The following is a 20700-nucleotide window of genomic DNA, read 5'->3' as shown; positions in this document are numbered from 1 at the left end:
AGTCTCCTCATTTCTGAATTAATCCTTCAGAATATTCTTTACAAACTACTCTCTGCTTTTGTTATATCATTCTCTGGCTTAAAAAACCTACAATGGTTCCCCAGTGCCTACCCCATCAAGCTAAATGTCTTTCCCTGGCTTCCAAAGCCCCCTATAAATTTAGACCCAGTGCACTTGGCCAACTTTGTTTTCCTTCTGCTACACACGCAGCCACTACTTTAATCAGGCAGCTCTCCAATTACTGTTGCACATACTATGCCTCCCCCTGCTGGAAACATCCTACTCAAAATCCTCTGCTTATTCAAATGGAACCTTTAGCCCAATTTCAGCTCAGGTCCTACTTGGCCACCCAGCCTCTCACTCCTCCACCTAGCACTGACCTCTTCTTATCAGGACCACTGATAAGAACATTTTTGAAGCTGGCACTCTTGGCCACACAGATGAGTGCAAGGGACTACATGCCATATGCAGACTTTACTGTGCATTTGTTCTTTTCTGAGAGAGGATCTAGAGCTTTCCTCACATTGTCAGAAAAGATTTATGAACACTCTCCCACATCAAACAAAAACACAAACAGGCTAGGCACAGTGGCATAATCCCAGTGGTTCAGGGGGCTGAGGCAGGAGGATTGCAAGTTCAAAGCCAGTCTCAGCAAAAGCAAAGTGCTAAGCAACTCAGTGAGACCCTGTCTCTAAAATACAAAATAGGGCTGGGGATGTAGCTCAGTGGTCAAGTGCCCCTGAGTTCAATCACTGGTACAAAAAAAAAAAAAAAAATCAGACTGAGCTCAATGTTTTCCAAATTTTCCATATAACTGGGAACACAATTTAGCTCCACTGGTTTCTAAGCTCCTTGAAATGAGGGACAAATTTTATCCTACTTCTCAAAAACAATGCAGGACACTAAGGTGTAAATAAATAATATAGCCAATAACTTGCCTTAGTTATCCTCAAACTAAGAGATCAGTAAAAAGAAAACTAGGATTTGATTTTCAAGTTTCATTCTGTGCTATCTTCCAAGTTTTATGTGAACTCACATGCTTCTGAATCTTTAAAATACAGTTTTTTTGATATTCTAAATCCAAATGAGTTATTAATCCCCAGATCTGGGCAAATAATGCCCATCTATCTGCCTCTGTTTCTGAAGTCAGAATGAAACACTATCTGTGAGAAGAGCTATGCAACCACAAATACCATGCTAATCTCAACAGAGGAGAAGAAAGGAGAGAATTATGTTTTCAATAAAATTAAAATCTCCACTATGCATGTCTTCAAAATGTTTTAATACAAATTTCTGTTCTGGGCATTACAAGAATAGCCTGATTGCCAATGCCTTCCCAAGTTCAATTTGACCTTGAAATTGTCCCAAAATGGCAGCAAATGTTGACTTGTCATTTTAACTTTAATCATCATTTAATTTTTAGTCAGAAGCTTATCTAAATGATAAAAAGATCTGAAGATGAGGCATTTCCTCTTGCTTCAGGTTACTGAACTTGCACATATTTAAAACAGTTATCAGCAAAGGATTTTCTCATTCATTCAACATTTGTTCAGAGCCTACTACTGAATAAAATAAATAATAAGGGTACAATTTCTGCAGCTAAAGAGACTTTGGTTTGAACACCAGCTGCTGGTCCATCTACTAGATTTGTGACCTTTGGGAAAGTCAATGTCATCAAGCCTCATTCCCTTTACCTGTAAAAACTTTGATAATATCTAACTCCCAAGGAGGTTGTTAAGTGAGATGCCACAGGTAACACCAGGTAATAAACTGTACAGAGTAAAGCACTCAAGCCACGCAGTCAACATCATTGCTATGTCCAACACTGCTATGCATGGGCTCACAAGAGGAGATACAAAGTCATGAGATTTCCATTCTATTTAGGAGGAAAGACATGCATAATGATGGTTTTTGAGTTGCTCATGTTATTAATAAAAAGCAAGACAACATAACACAAACTCAGTTCTTAAAGTTACCTTTATGTTCAGCATCAGGAAAAATCGTGTGATCATTAGTGTTGTAGGAAAATGAGATGGTGTCAATCAAATAATCAGGAGCATTCTTGGTAAAGTTTACAATCCAGGAAAATCCAGATCCAAAGTGTATCACTATTCTTGGACCATTCTGGTCATCTCCACAAGTGCTTCCCTCATCTCTCACAGTGCTAACATCTGAAATGTTTACAGTTCTCTAAAAGAAGGAGAAGGTTAGGGATGAGGAACAAACAGTTTACAGTGAGCACCAAACAAACGTGGGGAGACTAGCTGTGTGTACCACTTCAGTCTATGTCACACATTCTCTGCAGCCAGGTTGCCCATTGCCTGGTGTGTCATGTAAACCAGCTACACTCCAGTCCTCTGGATAAATTCATGTATGTCTAAAGGAAAAGGGAAACTTTCCTGATCTACTGTTCTCCGGCTGATTTTTGTTTGTTTGCTTGGCAATGCTGGGGATAGAACCCACAGCCTCACACATGCTCATCACTGAGCTATACCTGCAGCTCCAAAGCTGATTTTTTTTTTAAAAATTAGGCTTTAAAGTAGGTAGGCCCTAACAAAAAGAAAATAATATGAAAGGATTAAGAGAAGATCCCCCAAAAGGGAGATTTTAATATCAAGCTATTTTTTTAAAAGGGCAAGATTTAATGCTAGCATATTTTAAATACATTAAAGAAGTGATTAGACCGGAATACCATGCAGCTTCAGATCATCTGCCCATCTCTAAGAAAAACTCTAAAGAACTAATTGATTAGAAGAAATATGCATTCCCACACCAAACAGAATACCTACAAGTGTATAATGTTAAAAAAGCCCACAAAGTTTAAGAGTTAGGTCAGTTAACATGAAACCTTATTTGTAAAAATGTACCTAAGGAATAAAAAGAGTCAGAATTAAATTTCTACTATAAAACTCAAATATTTACTTACATAAGTTTTGTTTGTAGTTTCATAGGTTATTGTGAAATTCATCTGCCACTTTGCATAAAGGCAAGTAGCATTTGCTGAATCTGTCAAATTAAGTTCCAATGCATAAGACCGGTCAGCTCCTGTATTTGTTTAAAAAAAATAAATAATTGTACTACAAACATATACACATACATATACAATAAAACAAGTTCTAGCTACTACTTAAGTTCAACCAGCTCTAAAATGAAGCAAAGTATTTTTAAATATATATAGTAACCTGGTGATTGTTTTCTCTTTATATATTTTTAATACAATCCTATTGATAAAAGTAGTATTTCCTGGGGCAGGGGCCGTAGCTCAGTGGCAGAGCACTTGCCTAGCACATGTGAGGCACTGGGTTCGATCCTTACCACTGCATAAGAATAAACATATAAAATAAAGGCATGCTGTCCATCTATGACTACAAAAATAATTTTTAAAAAGTAGTATTTCCCTTCCCAAAGAATGGTTGCTAGACTTAGGATGCTTAAGTAATGGCAGACTGGTGACATTCACCTTCTGGCTCCTAATCATTTCCATATTCTTCTGTACACCTTGCTAGTTCTGTCTTAGGCAATTATAGTTTCCCTTTTGGGGAATAAATAAATGAAGTAAGGGGGAGCTTCTGAAGGGGACGTTGAATTCCTGCTTCTCTCAAGTCACTTTGTAAAATTTTCTCTGCAATAATAATAGATTTGATGTTCTATGGTCTGTTGTAAGGTACATGCCCTAGGGCACACAGATTTCTTCCCAAATGATTTGACGCTGATGTGATTTAGATATGGGATAGCTCTTCAAAGCATGTATATTACATGATCAAAGAGTATTGCAAAGTCCTGTTAGATTAATAAGAAAAAGGTTAATCTTTATAAATGCAAAGTTTATCGCTTTCATTTTAAAATAGAATTGACTAGGAAGGCCTGATAAATCTTTTGACATGTACTCAAAATTGCTTCCTAAATTCTCAACCTGCTTTTTTTTCTTTACTTTTTTTTGCAGTGCTGGGGATGGGACCCAGGGCCTCACGCATGACAGCATTACAGGCAAGTCATCTACCAGTGAGCTGCTCCCCCAACCTATGCTACCTCTTTAGGCAGACAAAATTCACAGAGCTACTGAGACAGAAAGGCTTTGGGAATTTTCAGCCAACAGCTAACTTGACTCTAATCTTCATAGGAACATTCCCTACTAAACCAAAGAGCCCAAGGCCTCAAATTACTAATGCAGAGAGGGGAAATATTCCAGAAAACACACCTGCAGCATAAATAATTGGCAACCATATGAAGATTTTCTTCACTGTCTCACACATTACCCAAGGGGTAATCTGTTTCCTATTAAGATGGCTGCACACCCTTTAGTGATAACTGAGCAATCCAGTGTCATCTACAGGTAGGGACATGCTCTAGACCAGAGAGAATAAAATCCTCAGAAGAATACCAAGAAGGCATGCCTCAGCAACAGCTTTAAAGCTGTACACAAAAGCCTACCGTCATGCTTAGGAAACCTGGCTGCCTTAGCAAGCCCCAATAGTACGCTAAAGCTTGTGGTTACTGACTGTGACTAAATGTAATGGCTTAGGCTCAAAAAGACTTTGTGAGACTCAAAAAGGTTTTCCATCCATTCTACTCTTTTTTAGTTTCCCTTTTTTTGTTTGTTTGTTTGTTTGTTTTCCCTCCATTCTTTTCTAAGTACAACATGGAAATGGAGCTGGCATATACATCTTAGGGCTACCCTACAGCCAAGCAGATAACTCCCCGACCTTTTCTAATCATCTGCAGGTTTGCTTTTCATACACTATCTCTCTCAGTCTACATTAAAGTCCCTGGCCTTTGAGCCATACCTGCATCCCTAGGATAAATCCCACTTGATCATGATGAACGACCTTTTTGATATGTTGTTGGATTTGCTTTGCTGGTATTTTATTGAGAATTTTTGTACCTACGTTCATTAGCAATAACGATTTCCTTTTTTGTTGTGTTCTTAGGAGTCCAAGTTAGGCCTTTGTTGTGCTCTTAGGAGTACAAGTTAGGCCTTTTCTGTTGTGTTCTTAGGAGTACAAGTTAGGCGTAGAATGGTGGTTACCAAAGGGTAAAAAGAATACGGGAAGGGAGGGATGGGGAGATGTTAAACAATGGGTACTAAGTTACAGTTAGACAGGAGTAAGAAACTCTGTTGTGCTGTTGCATAGTAGGGTAACTATAGACAATAACAACTACTGCATTTTACAAAAAGCTAGAAGAAACGACTTTGAGCTTTCATCATAAAGAAATGATAAATGTGTGAGGAGACAGATATGTGTAACCTGAGGCCAGGCATGGTGGTGCATGCCTGTAATCTCAGCAGCTTGGGAGGCTGAGGCAGGAGGATCACGAGTTCAAAGTCAGCCTCAGCAACGTAGCCAGGCCCTAAGCAACTTGGCAAGACTATGTCTCTAAACAAAGTACCCTGGGATGTGGCTCAGGGTTAAGTGCCCCTGGGTCCAACCCCTGGTACCAAAAAAAAAAAAGATATCACATATATACATGTATCAAAATGTCACATGGTACCTCGTTATGTTTTAAGTTTGCAAAATAAAATTTAAAAATAAATAATAGCATATTCTCATATTCAAAGCAATTAAAAAATAACCGAGAAAAAAATCTTATATATTAATTATTTTCTGTAAAAAGATATTAGAGTAACAGAAAATCATGTAAAATAGTAATAGGATCAAGCTGTCCTGAGGTGGGAAAACTGGAGCTTTATGAAGCAGAAGGCACAGGTTGTGGTTCACATTTATCACTTAAAATAAAATTCAAGATAATCTATCTAACCTTGTGGCCCATGACAGAGAACAGAGAAATGCCCCAAGGGACCCAACACACAGTTCCAATCCTTTCATACCCTTTCTGCCTGAAAGAGTGATTTTTTCCACTCTTGGTCTCCATCTCCAACTGCACAGCAATCACTTTTGCTCAAATATCCATCATCTCAAACTCAATAATTCCAAAACTAAAACTCATTCTTCTATTTCCTCCTCCTAACAGGCTCCCTCCCTTAGTCCCTCTATCTCTAAGTGAAAGGTAGAGCCAGGCACTGGAGTACAGGGTTCAGGTGTTTTGCACATAGCTTCTAGCTCATTCTCTTCATGAAGTTCTATTGTTTTTGCCCTTCAAATCTCGCTTAAACCCAACCTTTGCCTTTTATTTCTACTCCCACTCCTAAATTACTATAGATGTCTCCTCGCTGCCCTTGAAAGTGCTGCCAGATTGATTAGTAGTCCTTAAATACCACTTCCTCTCAGGACATTCTCATGTTCAAAACTTTTACTGCTTCCAAAATTCCCATATTAAATTTAAATTCCTCTAACTGACTTTTAAAGTAATCCTTAATCCTGTCACACCCTATTTCTTCAATGCCTCTCACACCATTTTCCCAGAACACACCCTTTAATCCAGTTAAACCTGTTTTCCCTGGACCCAGATACCTCACTCTATTCAACTTCTACCCCTAGGCTTTTATCGTTCCTAACACTTGAAATCTACTTTATTCTACTGACTTAAATGTTCACCTCAAAGACATTCCTCTTCTGGGCTGCCCAAAATCTGAACCAGCTTCCCATAAAACCTGGTTATAATTTTTGGCCAATACAGACTCTGAAAACATTGGATACTTACTTTCCCAGCTCCCTTACAGCAAGGAGAGGAACTCAGATTAGGCTCTACCTAAACAAAGGTGTATACACACACACACACACACACACCTGACTTTGAATAGGAAGACTAAGAATGGGGCCAGGAATGGACGAAGCACCCCAGGGGCCAGGGAGTAGCTGCAGCTGGATCAAGTGCCCCAGCAACAAGGCGGCAGTGGTCAGTGGTGCAAGGTGAAGTTTCAGCCTGGTGGTGGCGGTAGTGCAATTCAGTGACTTAAGGGCATCAATCAGGCTTTGGGATGTAGAGCCAGGAACTCCAGGCTTCTGAGTTACCTAACATCTTACTGATAAATAGCATACATACAGAAAAGTATACGACATAACATATGTAAGGAAAATGCATACAGCTCAAAGAATTTTCACAAATTGAACCCTCTGGTATCAAGGAATGGAACTTTACACATACAGTCACCAGTCACCTCTCAGTATCTGTGGGAATTGATTGGTTCCAGGACCCTGAAGGATACCAAAATTCATGGATGCTCAAGGCTCATATAAAATGGTATAGTATGTGCATATAATCTGTGAACATCCTCGATATCCTCTGAATCATCCCTAGATTATTTATATCTAATAAAATGTAAAAATATTCTATAAATGGCTGTGATACTATATTGTTTAGAGAATAAAACAAGAACAAAGTCTATACATGTTCAGTAAGGATACAATATTCCCCTAATATTTCTGATCTACAGTTGGTTTTATCTGTGGATAAGGATCCCACACATAAGAAGGGCCAACTGTACTCTCAGAGTTACTAATACCCTCCTGAGAATAACCACCACACTGACTTCCAACAGTATACACCTGCTTTTCAATTTAATATAAATGGTATCATTCACTATGCTCTTTTTTGTGTCTGGCTTCTTTTACTCAATATTGTTTTGTGAGATTCAACCATGTTGTACATAATTGCAGTTTATTCATTCTCACTGCTGCAGAGCTTTTTATTTTATTTTATTTTATTTTTTTGTACCAGGGATTGGATCCAGGTGTGCTTAACCACTGAGCCACATCCCCAACACTTTTTTATTTTTTTATTTTGACACAAGATCTCACTAAGTTGCTTAGGGCCTCACTAAACTGCTGAGGCAGATCTCAAACTTGTGATCCTCCAGCCTCAGGGATTACAGACATGTGCCACCATGCCTGGCCCTGCACTGCTTTTGATGTGCTACTTATCCATGCTATTGCTGATGGACATTTGGATAGTTTCCAGTTTGGTTCTATTACAAATGCTGCTGTAAACATTAGTGAATATACCAGTAAACGTGTGTGTGTGTGTGTGTGTTGGGTGTATATTTATATAAATGAAACTATAGAGTCAAAGGGCATGCAATATATCCCAGTAGCTTTTAAATAAATTTCATTTCTTCTTAGAATCAATCATTTTATTTCTCTTGTTTGAAATCAAGAACCTGGACTGATATGCTATCCATTTTTCAGCAACCACTGTCCACAAAGCTTTCATGACTATAAAAGCTCTGGAGGAGAAGTCATAATGCATATCCCCATTTTTTGGTATATTTTACACTATCCTAAATTACACAAAGTTATTTTATGCTGAAAAATCCTGACTTTCTTACTGTTAAAAGCTCCAAAACAGCAGTTTTCACCTGTCACTTTACAACAAGCTAGTGTGCCATGGAAAATTATAGCAAGTATTTGTTACCAATAAAAAAGTACCAAAGTCTGTGAATGAATGATATATAAGGACAGATTCAAGACTCCCTTTTGATAATGTTTCTCTTGCTCATTTGGATTCTAATATGCTCCCTTAATCAGATAATCTTATCTATGCCACTGCCCTCAGGAGTGTGCCTTTTAAATGAATGTCATCTATCATGCGTGTCATGATGGAGGAGATGAAGTGTATTACTTTTCTTCTATTTCCTACCATTCCTACTAGTACTGAATACATATTAGATTTTCAATAAATACTGATTTATTACATCAAGGTGAAAATACTCAGCAATAAAAAGACCTGAACTATAACTTAATCTGATTATAGGAAGGCTAGTCCTTTAGCACTTTCAAATCATGAACCTATTAGTCTTCTGGAAACCCCCTCAAACTTCATGTCAGTTTTCTCCTCAATAAATTCTGGCAGGGATTTCAAGCTAGGAAAAATGCTTTTCACACAAGATAAATTTACAGGTGGAATATTTATACTTCAACAACAAGTTGCCACATTGCCATTTCTATCCTTATTGCTGTTCTTGAGGTAGGAATAGCCAAACCATTTTTGCTTAAAAGACTTTATGACATTAAAAAGCCATAGCTGAGCCAGACACGGTGGTTTACACTTATAATCCCACCAGCTCAGGAGGCTGAGGCAGGAGCATTACAAGTTCAAAGCCAACCTCAGCAACTCAGTGAGATCCTTTTTTTTTGTCTGTCTGTTTGTTTGGAAGAGGGATTGAACCCAGGGGTGCTTAACCAATGAGCCACAACCCCAGACCTTTTGTTTTTTATTTTATTTTGACAAAGGGTCTTGTCAAGTTGCTCAGGACCTCACTAAATTGCTGAGGCTGGCTTTGAACTCATGATTATCCTGCCTCAGCCTCCTGAGCCACTGAGATTACAGGTATGCACCACCACGCTGGACTGGGAGACCTTTTCTTAAAATAAAAAAATAAAAAAGGGCTAGGGATGTGACTCAGTGATATATCCATCCCAAAATAAAATACAATAAAAAGCCAAAGCTGAGGGCTGGGGATATTGCTCAGTTGGTAGAGTGCTTGCCTTGCATGCACAAGGCCCTGGGTTCAATCCCCAGCACCATAAAAAAAAAGAGTCAAAGCCGTAGTCAGTTGTGGTGGTGCATGCCTATAATCCCAGCTATTCAGAAGGTTTAGGCAGGAGGGTCTAAATTCAAGGCCAGGATCAGCAACTTAGCAAGACTGTCCCAAAATTTTTTAAAAAATTTGATGGGACTGCGGTTGTGTCTCAGTGGTAGAGCACTTGCCTAGCATGTGAGGCACTGGGTTTGATCCTTAGCTCCACATAAAAAATAAATAAACTGGGCATGGTGGTGCATGCCTGTAATCCCAACGGTTCGGGAGGCTGAGGCAGGAGGATCACGAGTTCAAAGCCAGCCTCAGCAAAAGCGAAACACTAAACAGCTCAGTGAGACCCTGTCTCTAAATAAAATACAAAATAGGGCTGGGATGTGGCTCAGTGGTCAAGTGCCCCTGAATTCAATCCCCAGTAGCATAAAGAAATAAATAAAATAGATGTATTGTATCCATCTACAACTAAAAAAATTTAGCACCCCGGGTTCAATCCCCAGTACCAAGAAGAAAAAAAAAGCCATAGCTGAATATATCCTAGAGTGTATGATTATGGAGCTGGGAGTTTATTTTCCAAAGAAAACACAAGTCTTGCCTCAAAATCAATACTCCCAAATTCAAATATCCTCTCAATCCTGTTTCCAAGAGGTTATTTATAGGTCCTTTTAGAACTGAGATCTTATTTGTCTAAGCAAATAAGATGAAATAAGATAAAGTGGCTAGGTTTTAATTAGTGTGATCCAATGTGTAGCTGAAAAATACTCTTCTGGAAACAAAACTTGGAAGTGGAGGAAGATGGTAACATCAGTGATAAAATGAAATCAACAAAAAAACAATGACCTAAGAAAGACTATAATGAAGTGATTAAGAGTAGCCCAGCAGGACACAGTGGCCCATGCCTATAATCCCAGCAGCACTGCCTGTAATCCCAGTAGCTCAGGAAGCTGAAGCAGAATTGTGAGTTTAAAGTCGTCAGTCTTAGGAACTTACTGAGGCCCTAAGCAACTCAGCATGACCTGTCTCTAAATAAAATATAAAAAGGGCTGCGGATGTGGCTCAGTGGTTAAGCACTTCTGAGTTCCAACCCTCCCCCATCCCACTCCGTATTTAAAAAAAAAAAAAAAAAAGAAAAGAAAAGAGAAACCATCCCTGGAGTTGAAGAGCTAGCATTCTAATGGTAGTCCAACTTAGTAGCTGTGAGACTTCAGGCAAGTTACTCTTACAGAGAATTGTAGTTTTATATTCCTCTAACAGGTTTTTTGAAAACATTTACATGTCTTCATAGCTAAAAGAACTTTGCCAAACAAGAAGTTAGAGAGTCCAGTTTATAAGCCTCCCTTCTAGTAAACACAATACCTAAAAGGGATCCTTCCCAGTTTTCAGGCATGTTTATTTTCATTTTAAGTTAAAAACTTTTGCACTCAACTTTATCCAGTCAGAATGATAATTGGCAAAAAAGTCTTTAAAAAAAACAGGACATAGAGACATACCATACCTACTTACTCTTTCTTTTTTCTATTCAGTGATGGTTTTCCTATAGGTTTAAGTCAGATTAACTGTTCCTCATTTACAATTCCTAATATAGGTTTACTTGCTACATTCAGTTGCTTATACTCTTGCTTTCTGGTAAATCTCTTAAAATGGAAAAGTAGTATGATTTTAAGCTACAAACGTTGGACATGTGAAAAGGAACATTAAAATTTAATAAAAATATGGTTTTAACCTACAAAATGACTTAATTTTTTTAAGGTCAGACAGTAGGTAAGAAAAAAGAGATTCAACTCTATTCAACTAATGGAAACTGTTTATTGCTGTGTTTGGCAGACCTCCAGCATTCTTTTGCAATGCACAGTAGGATACCAACAAGTACTTATAAAATAATTTTCGGATCTGAGGGGATCTCTGATCACTTTAATATGAAATTATGATCAGAGTACTTTTGTCACTATACAAGGAAGGGCAGACTTCCCACACCCAGGGACACTTAAGTCAGCTCCAGTACTATGAAAAAATCCTTGATTATAGACAAAGTCCACCAAGAATATAGGGGAAGTATACATGGGAAATAGCTATTTATAATCCTAGCAGATGTGGCAACCACTGATAATGAACTAATAACAAGTGTGTCCTTTCAAGTATCTCCATTACAGCTAGAATAATTCTGACAGAACCATGAAGTCAAATTTAGAGGTTAAACAAAATGTGGTAAGGCTGCAGAAAAATCTCAGCACTTACATTCTCTTTTACAGATGCTTCCAGTAGGAGAGATATTAGCTCTTTGTGAAAACCTACTTCTCACCAGGAACTGTGGCACATGCCTGTAATCCCAGCAGATCGGGAGGCTGAGGCAGGAGGATCCTGAGTTCAAAGCCAGCCTCAGCAAGGGCTTTGAGACCCTAAACAATTCAGCTAACTCTGTCTCTAAATAAAATCTGTCTCTAAATAAAATGTAAAAAAGGTCTGGGGATGTGGCTCAGTGGTTAAGCACCTCTGCATTCAATCCCCAGTACCAAAAAAAAAAAAAAGATTCACAGAAAGAAAGGAGACCAAGTCAGTCTAGTTCACCATTATATTTCCCAGTGCCAACCAATGAATACCCTCAACATGAATTTACTGAGGGTTAACCATGTACTAGGCCTGGTGCTAGCTAGTCCATGGGAAATAACAGTATTTACATACTGTTTCTGCTCTTCAAAACTAATACCCATAAAAGAGACTTGACTATAACGGGGGGGGGGGGGGGGGGGGGGCACAGAAAATAGGCCAGTGTTTATAACCTAAAGCATTTGGGAAAGACAAGATTTATTCTTATTCCCCCAAATGGTCACCAGGTTGGCCTCCTTCTAATACCCAGGTCTCTGTCCAAATGTCACTCAACAATGGATGGCCCTCTGACAACACAATATTAAAACAGGTCATTCCCCATCACCCACCCCTCTTATCTGCTCATTCTCCTTCCTCTCATTATCTGCTTTATTTTCTTCACGGTGTTTATCACTATCTGAAATCATATTATTTACACGTTGGACTCTCTTCCCCTACTAAAATGTAAGTCTCACAAGAGCAGGACCTCATTTGTCTTGTCCACTGCTCCCTCCCTTACACCTAGCTGATGCACAATAGGCATTCAAAAAACATTTGTGGAATGGAGGCACTCCCACCAGTAAACACTAAGGATATTTATAGATTTTTCCCACCCAGAAGAGCATCAATGCTCAAAGAAAGCCTCACTCAACCCTGAAAAAACCAAAAGTCAAGCTAGTTATAAGAATCAAAAACCACTGAAAAATTCTGAAATCTCTGATTTGGAAACAAAGGAAACAATTAAGCAATGATGCTAGGAAAGTACTTTCATTCACTGCCCTTTTTATAATGACTCTAAGTTATATAGCTTTCTTCCAGAATGTTCTCTGATCAGTTAAAATTCATTCAAATAAATATCAGCATAACTGAATTTCTGTGAAAAAGAACAATATATAGACTCTAAGAATTCTTTTCTATTCTTATTCTAAAACAACTCTTTTTCCACAGTGCTAGGGATGGAACCATGAAAGTGCTCTACCACTGAGATACATCTCAAGCCCTAAAGTAGCTATTTTTAAAAGGCTACTGATGGAGCTGGGATAGAGTTATAAAGTTACAAAGTGAAACTGGCACACCTAGTACACTAATGCTAATGAGACTACAAATTCAGGACAGACTTTTCTTCACTGGTACCCTCTATAGTACCCTGACAAAGTAATATATATAATATATATATATATATATACACACACATATATACATAATATATATGTGTATATATATAAAATACTTGACTAATATTTACTTATAGAGTTTTTGAGAACTTATTGTTGGTATCTACTTTAATATAGAAAAATAATGTGCAAAACCCACCAAACAACTAAAGACTTGCTAAATTCTTAGGAGAAAAAGGGGCATGGAAGGACTTTGAGCTCCACACTGAACCAAAAGCTGTCAGAAAAAGCAGCTGTACAGAAAGATATTTTCCATTGCATCCTGGAGTCTTAAAATGGGATCTAGCTATATTATTAACTTTTACTGCTCCAAACCATGTTCTGAGCTTGGAGGTGGAGGGAATCAATCTTGGAAATGTTCCAAGAGGATGAATCCAGTTAGTCCCAATCAATAAATGGCAAACTAGCAGATGAGCTGATGGGTTCTTTTATGTGCTTCTTTTTGCCTGTTTTTTTTTTTTTTTTCTGCAGTGAGCAAGCACTGCTTTTGTAAAACCAAAACAAAAAAAGCTTTCATTTAAAAAAAAAAAAACTTAATGACATGAAAGCCAACAAGTAGGACAACTATTACTTTTTTTCTCCCTATCTCTAAACAATAACTGTGTTGTTTTTGTGCACAGATTCAACTGGCAGGGAACCACTGATTACCAGATGCCTTGGTCAGATGTGTTCTAGTCACTGATAAGGTGTTTTCCATTGTAAACAAGCCACTCTTAGGGTCAGTCAGCCCTCGGTAAGGGCTTTGCAGTACAGCTAAGGCTTCAAATTAAGTGTTCAAGCAAAGCCTCATGGCCCCATTTCAAAAGTGCTAATGTTTTCTGCACCCTATGGTCAGTTGGACTAGATCAAGGATTTGCAAATATTTTGAAGTCGGGAGCATTTTACTTTCCTATCCACGGAGGACCTCACAAAGATTTTGGTTATGTGAATTAAAACTTTTGGTATTCACTGTAGTAGAAATTAAAATTGAGAAATCAATAAAACACAAGAACATTAGAGCCATCAGGAAAGTGATAGCATCACACATTATGTAGCCTCTGGAAAACTCCACTGTACACAGGTGAAAGGCAAGAGTAAAAAGGGCAAACACCTTCTTAGTATTGTTCTGAAAAGTTTTGATCTCATAGACCCCCCAGGAAAGGTCCTTGAGAATGAATGGATTAGATAATCAAGATCCCTTCCAATGCTATGGTTCTGAAGCAGATTTTCTCAACCTAGACAATACTGACACTTTGAAGCAGACAATTCTTTGTTGAGAAGGACTGTCCTGTGCCTATAGGGAATTTAGCAGCATATCTGGCCTCTATCCACCAGATGCCAGAAAGCAATCCCCCAGTTGTGACAACCAAAAATATCTCCAGATATTGCCAAATATCCACTGGTGCAGAACCCAGTCTTACAGGGTGTTGATTTTATTCTACTAAAATTTGAATTACATTGCCTTCTTGGACCCCCAAATAGGTCTATTTCCTTCCCACTACCATCTGTGTCTGTTCCTTCTTTTAAGTCACAAACAGCAAGAGCCAGTGGGTTACAACAACCTCAGGACAAATCAGGTCAGGAAGAAACATTGTGGTCGAAGTTCACGTTTAGGCATTAAAGCTGTTAAAGACCCACTGTCTACTGGGGCACAGCACGATCAGTCAACATTCATCTAGCCATTCTTAGGACCCGGTAACAACCTGATCCTCAAGAAATTACCTACCCTTTCCTCCAAAAAAGGGGTAGCAGACCAACTGAGTGACGGAGAGGAAGAAAACAAGAGACTCTGACAGCAAAGAGGTAGTATACAAAAGTCAGATACACAACCACCAAAGCTCACATCTGGGAAACTTTCCCAACTGAAGCGTCTAGGGATTTTTTTGGTCAGGGTCTGGCTGGGAGGAAGTAGCAAAACCGATAGAAAATCGACATCTTCAACACCTCCAAGTCGGATATTCATTCCCCACCAAAGTCCTCACTCGTTCTTTGAGTCTTCTAGAGGTTGGATCTAAGCTTTCTCTACTGAAAATTGCCCTAACCAACCTAGGTCCCATAACCTAGGTGAAGGGACCCATAAAACTCTGAGAAGTAAATGCCAAATCCAGCATCATTCCTCATCTTTTCATTCATCCTTACTCCACAGCCTCAAATTCCTACCTACAAAACCTCTAGCTCCCTGCCCCTCAGCTCTACCGTCCCCTGCTCCCCACCCAAACTCCCCCTGCTGCACCGCCAGCTATTTCACGCAGGTGGTGTCTTCCCTCCCAATCTTCTTTCCCACCCTGTAGTTCTTCCACCATCTTCAAAACTCTTCCCTGATCCCAGGAAACCAAGACTCCCCTAATTGTCTCTGCCGCCCCAGAATCTGCATGGACCGCCCTCCAGCGCTCACTTCTTAGTGTCTTCCCTAAGTTACTCTTTCTACCCCGACCTGCTCCGCGCTCACTCTTCCCTGCCTACTCCCTTGGCGTCCACCCCCCCCCCCCTTGCCCCTCGTTACTCTCATGGGCCCTTCTTCCCTGCCATTCTCAGTCAGGCCTTCTCTAGGTCACTGCTCGCCTCCCTGGGGCAACTGCCGCCTCCCAGTGTCAGTTGCTGAGCCTCTCGACTCCCTCCCCCCAAGACCAGTCTTTCAGGTTGTGGCCTTTGAACCGGCGCCCCGGGCCCAAGCTGAGAAACTAATCAGAGGGCCCCAACAACTCACCCAGGACGAGGCAGAGCAGAAGGAGCCCGGAGCCTGAAACCGGGGACAGGCGGAAGTACACCATGATCCCACAGAGCTGGAGGCAGCGGTGACAACAAGGGCAGCAACACCAGCAAAACGGCTCACTGGACCTGGGGACAGCGCACTGATGACCACCGACCACAGCGCTGTGAGAGCCAAGAAACGCCGCTCCAGCCCGAGTCATAAGACCAGGGGCGGGGCTCTTTCTTGCGTTCAACCAATCCCCACGCTTGAAAGCGGCGAGAGGGGTGGTGATGTAGGGGTTGGTGGGCGGGGCGACCACGCCCTGACTTTTTGGTTCACAACCATTCTTGTGTTCCTAGGAGGTATGTGCGGACGGTATTTTCTACAGCTAAGGAGAGAGGATGAACTTTTGAAGACTGTAGATAGTAGATTATTTCTGTTCTGACGCCTTAAGGAAGAAAAAGAGTTTTGCTGGCTGAAAAGTCGTGTTAGGCATACAAAATAATACATGATTACTCTTTAAACGCTGTTGTTAACTATGTAGTTTATGCTATTAGATAGGCCAGGAAGCTAGGGGGTAGTATAGAGTCACTGACCACCAGAGGAGGACGTGATCTTGAAGTTTACCAAGTTACAACACACTGTTTCTCGAATGGGGAAATTGAACTCAGAAAGAGGAACTGTCTTTTTTTAAATAGAGGAAGAAAAAAAAAAAACCAGAGAAATAAAGGATTAAGGGGGAAAATTAAAGCTCATTCATATTATTACCAAGATAGACCTGTTAACATTATATACATGTATTCTGTAATGAGTTCATACTAAACGTTTGACATACTTCCAAGTGAAAAGACAAAACCTGAGGCAACAGATCAAAGCATTCAAACACCATAAAAATCTCAAGTTGGAATAAAATGCTAATTCTCAAATGTTAGTTTTCAAAAGAATCATCTCAGGATTTTTAAAAACATGACTGATTCCAGTACTTCATTCCCCTGAGATTCTGAAGTAGAAAAAAACCTATGGTAGCTCTATATATACATCCGTTATTTACTTTTTCTTTTTCTTCTTTTTATTTATTTATTTTTCGTACTAGGGATTGAGCCCAGTAGCATTTTACCACTGAACTACATCTCCAGTCCTTTGTACTTTAAGCTGAATACCAATTTGGATTTTTTAATTCTTTTTCTTATTATTTTTATGAGGTAATGAGAATTGAACCCAGTGCCTCACACATGTTAGGCAAGTGCTCTCCCACTGGACTACAACTCCAGCCCCTCCAGTCCTTTTTATTTTTTATTTTGAGACAAGATCTAAGTTGCTAAACTATGGAATGGCTTGCTAAATTGCTGAGGCTGGCCTCTAACTTGCAATCCTCTTGCCTCAGCCTCCAGGCTAGCTGAGAAAGCATTCTTCACCACACAGGGCAAAACCTGTTATTCTCTTTTAAACAAACACTCTGATTCTGATGCTTTTGTCCTTGGGCCACATTTGGAAAACACTAAAACAGAACTTCAAAATCATCTCATTCAGGAGATCTTCATCTGAGGTCTATAAATGTGCTTGGGCAGAAGTTTGAAGGATGGAAAGGCTCCTCAGTGAATCTTCAGAACTTACATATAATGTTTATGTTTGTGTATTTTTCTGGGGAAGTGTATAGCTTTAACTAATTCTCAAATGGAACCTTTGACTCCCCACCCTAGTTCTCACTCCAACCCAAATGTTAAGAACCACTGATCTACCCACACTATCATTTGCTCTAACTTGGTTAATTCCTGAAAATGAGAATACTGTGGGTGAAACTAACTCATGAGCGAGTGGCTTGCCCAACACAAGGCTAATACCCACTACAGTATTAGTCACTACTTTTAGCAAGATGTCATTTGACTGCCACACTATCAGTAAGATTTGGCTAGACCTGTCTTCTGAGTATAGCAGTCTTCAAAGAACACATGACTGAGTGGAGCCCTCAGAATCCTTACTAATGGACTCTGGCCCTTCTCTCTCAAAGTAAGTTGCATAACTTTAATACTCAGCAAAACTCTATGTTCTAGAGGAAAAGACAAAAGAGCATAGTGGAAAGAATATTGGATTGGCAGTCAGAGGAACTGGGTGTGAAACACCACTTACTAGCAGTGTGACCTGGGGAAAGTTGCTTCATCTCTTTGAGCTTCTGTATCTTTATCTGTAAAATGAAATAGTAAGACCAGAGCTGTGTTTCTCAATCCTGACTACCCATTGGAATCACTTGTGAACCTTTAAAAATAGAGATGCCCCTTGGTCCCATCCCTTGAGATCCTGATTTTGTTGCTCTGGAGTCAGGCCTAGGTGTGGTAATCTTCTCAAAACCCTCAAAGGCAGCTGGGACCAGTGGTGTACAACCTATATCCCAGTGACTCAAGAGGCTGACACAGGAGAATCACAAATTTGAGGCCAGCCTCAGTCACTTAGAGAGACCCTGTCTCAAAATGAAAAATTAAAAGGACTGGGGATGTAGCTCAGTGGTAAAGATTCACCATTCCAGGGTTCTATATAAGTCAACACTCATTTATTTTTTTAAAATATAAGGAAACAAGGTGTCCCAAGCAGTCAAATACCTGGTTTAGTACATTGCTGCCCTTTATCTCCTGCAAATGTCATCAAATTTACAAAACAGGGGCTGGGGATGCAGTTCAGTGGTGGAGCACTTGCCTAACACAGGCAAGGCCCTGGATTTCATCCTCAGCACAATTTTTGAAACAGAACACAATGAAATATGAGCAGTCTTATTAGGTAAACATTTCCCTCAAACAAAAATTGCTGTTTCTTTGACTGAGATAGCGCTGGGCACTGTGGCACATGGCTGTAATCCCAGTGAATTGGGAGGTTGGGGCTGAAGGATCCCAAGTTCAAAGCCAGCCTCAGCAACTTAGAGAGACCCTAAGCAACTTAGCAGACCCAGTCTGTAAATAAAAAATAAAAAGGCATGGGAATGTAGGCAGTGGTTAAGCACCCCTGGGTTCCATCCCCATTCCCACAAAAAAAAAAAAAAAAAAATTGACTGGGACATGCGCCCTCATGAGACAGACTGATGTTTTGGAACATGGTAGACATTTTGTCAGAATAAATAGGCTAAAAATTCTCAAATCTTTGGTGGGTCTGAGCTTTCATAGTCACAATTGTTTAATGCTTTACCCCTGAAACACTGAGATCTTTCCCTTTCTGCATGTCATTACCCTGCCCAAGTTGAAGGAACTTTTCTGGGGCTTTCTGTGGGAGAGGCAGATCAACGTGGGACCGGGGTCCATGTCTGAGTAATTTGGAGAGATTACCCTCTTATCCAAGCTTCACATCTGCTCACTTGCTTGCTGATACCTCTGTATTCAGAGCACTTCCATGTGCTTCCTGATCATATCTCATACCTTCCCAGTGCACAAAACTCCTCAGCAGGCCTGCCCCTACCACTATATGTAGATAATGACTCTTTTGAGTAACTTTGAGGGTTCATGACTTGTGGACAAAAGAGTAGGGGATCACTAACAAACACTTCCCTAAATGTCAAGCCACTTAATGGTGTAAGAAATGTTGAGCCCATTGGATTTGGTAAATGACAGACAATAAAATGTAGGGATGGGAGGAAGAAATGAACTTAAAGGTTCAGAGATTAAGAATGGAAAAATGATGATCACTTAGTCAATAAACAAGTGGCTATGAGAGAATAGTGTCATCTACTTGCTACCATGTGATCTTTATTTTTTAATTTGCATTCTCTCTATATTTATGTTCTCATCCTCCTTTTAGTTTCTCTTACAATCTTTTTTAAAAGTATTTTTTAGTTGTTGATAGACCTTTGTTTTATTCATTTATTTATATGTGGTGCTGAGAATCGAACCTAATGCCTCACACATGCTAGGCAAGTGCCCTACCACTGAGCCACAACCCCAGCCCGCTCTCTTACAATCTCTTTTCCCTTTCTCCTTCTAGCATTTTCCCCTTTCCTGGATAATGCCTTCAGGCCGAGATACTCTAGTGACCATGCAACCCTACAGAGAGGTGGGATGGAGGGGTTGCCAACCCTTGAGCTGGAACTCTCTGGATAAATGGAGGTATGCCATTTTGAGTTAGTTTTCCCCAGCAGGATTCTCTTTAACCTCCCCTGCAAAAGGAAACATCCAAGCTAATCTGCTAAAATGACGTGTTTCTCAACTTTGAGCATGCATCACAATCACCTGGAGGGTCCCACTGTGGATTTGATAGGGAGAGTAGGGCATGAGAATCTGCATTTTTAGCAACTTCCCAGGTGGCCCAGATACTGCTGGACCTAGGACCATGCTCTGAGCCCTCTGAGCCATGTGATCCTGAACTCATCAGGGATTCCCTGTCCTCTGGCAGATGGCAGATGTGATTGAGAAGTGGGGGAGGGAAGGGGAAGAGGGAAGGGGAAAGAAGGGAGGAAAAGGGGGAAGGGGAAAAAGGGAGATCATGAACTGAAATTGCTGTCCATGCATACATGAGTTTGTCATATATGTATAACCACAAAGCTTTAACAAAAAAAAAAAGTGGGGGAGAAGGGACTTATATTAATTTCTGCAGTATTTAAATTCATGGAACAAACGGATTATTTCTATAATAATGATTTTTAAATTAATTAAGGCAAATCATTTAAAAATGAAATAATTCTGAGAAGTATATGGGCTGGGAATGTAGTTCAGTGGTAGATCACTTGTTTATCATGTATGAGGCTCTGGGCTCAATCCCCAGCACCAAAAATAAAAATAAATAAATTAGTATAAAATCCCCTTTCTTGCATCCCAGTCCCTCTCCTCAAAGAAACAACTATCTATAGCTTCTTTTTATGTACTCTC

At 39.8% G+C, this 20700-nt stretch overlaps 1 protein-coding gene across 3 annotated transcripts in view; it reads right to left on the bottom strand.

The window, feature by feature from the left end:
• LAMP2 (lysosomal associated membrane protein 2) overlaps positions 1–16083 on the bottom strand; it is a 42431-nt gene extending 26348 nt beyond the window's left edge. For 2 of the 3 annotated variants that reach the window (XM_079123404.1, XM_079123405.1), the window contains exons 1-3: positions 15875–16083; positions 2927–3045; positions 1977–2190 (exon numbers count right to left, since the gene is read on the bottom strand). In XM_079123404.1, the coding sequence (XP_078979530.1) occupies positions 1977–2190; positions 2927–3045; positions 15875–16079 (538 nt within the window). In that variant the 5' untranslated portion in view covers positions 16080–16083. The remainder of the gene's footprint in view (positions 1–1976; positions 2191–2926; positions 3046–15874) is intronic. The other variant, XM_079123403.1, reaches the window with a different exon arrangement.
• Positions 16084–20700: the final 4617 nt, after the last annotated feature.

The sequence above is a fragment of the Sciurus vulgaris genome, assembly GCF_902686455.1.
Source record: "Sciurus vulgaris genome assembly, chromosome: X".
In the NCBI taxonomy this organism is placed as follows: domain Eukaryota; kingdom Metazoa; phylum Chordata; class Mammalia; order Rodentia; family Sciuridae; genus Sciurus; species Sciurus vulgaris.
The sequence above is the reverse complement of the archived record's forward strand: the minus strand, read 5'-3'. Positions and strand labels throughout refer to the sequence as shown.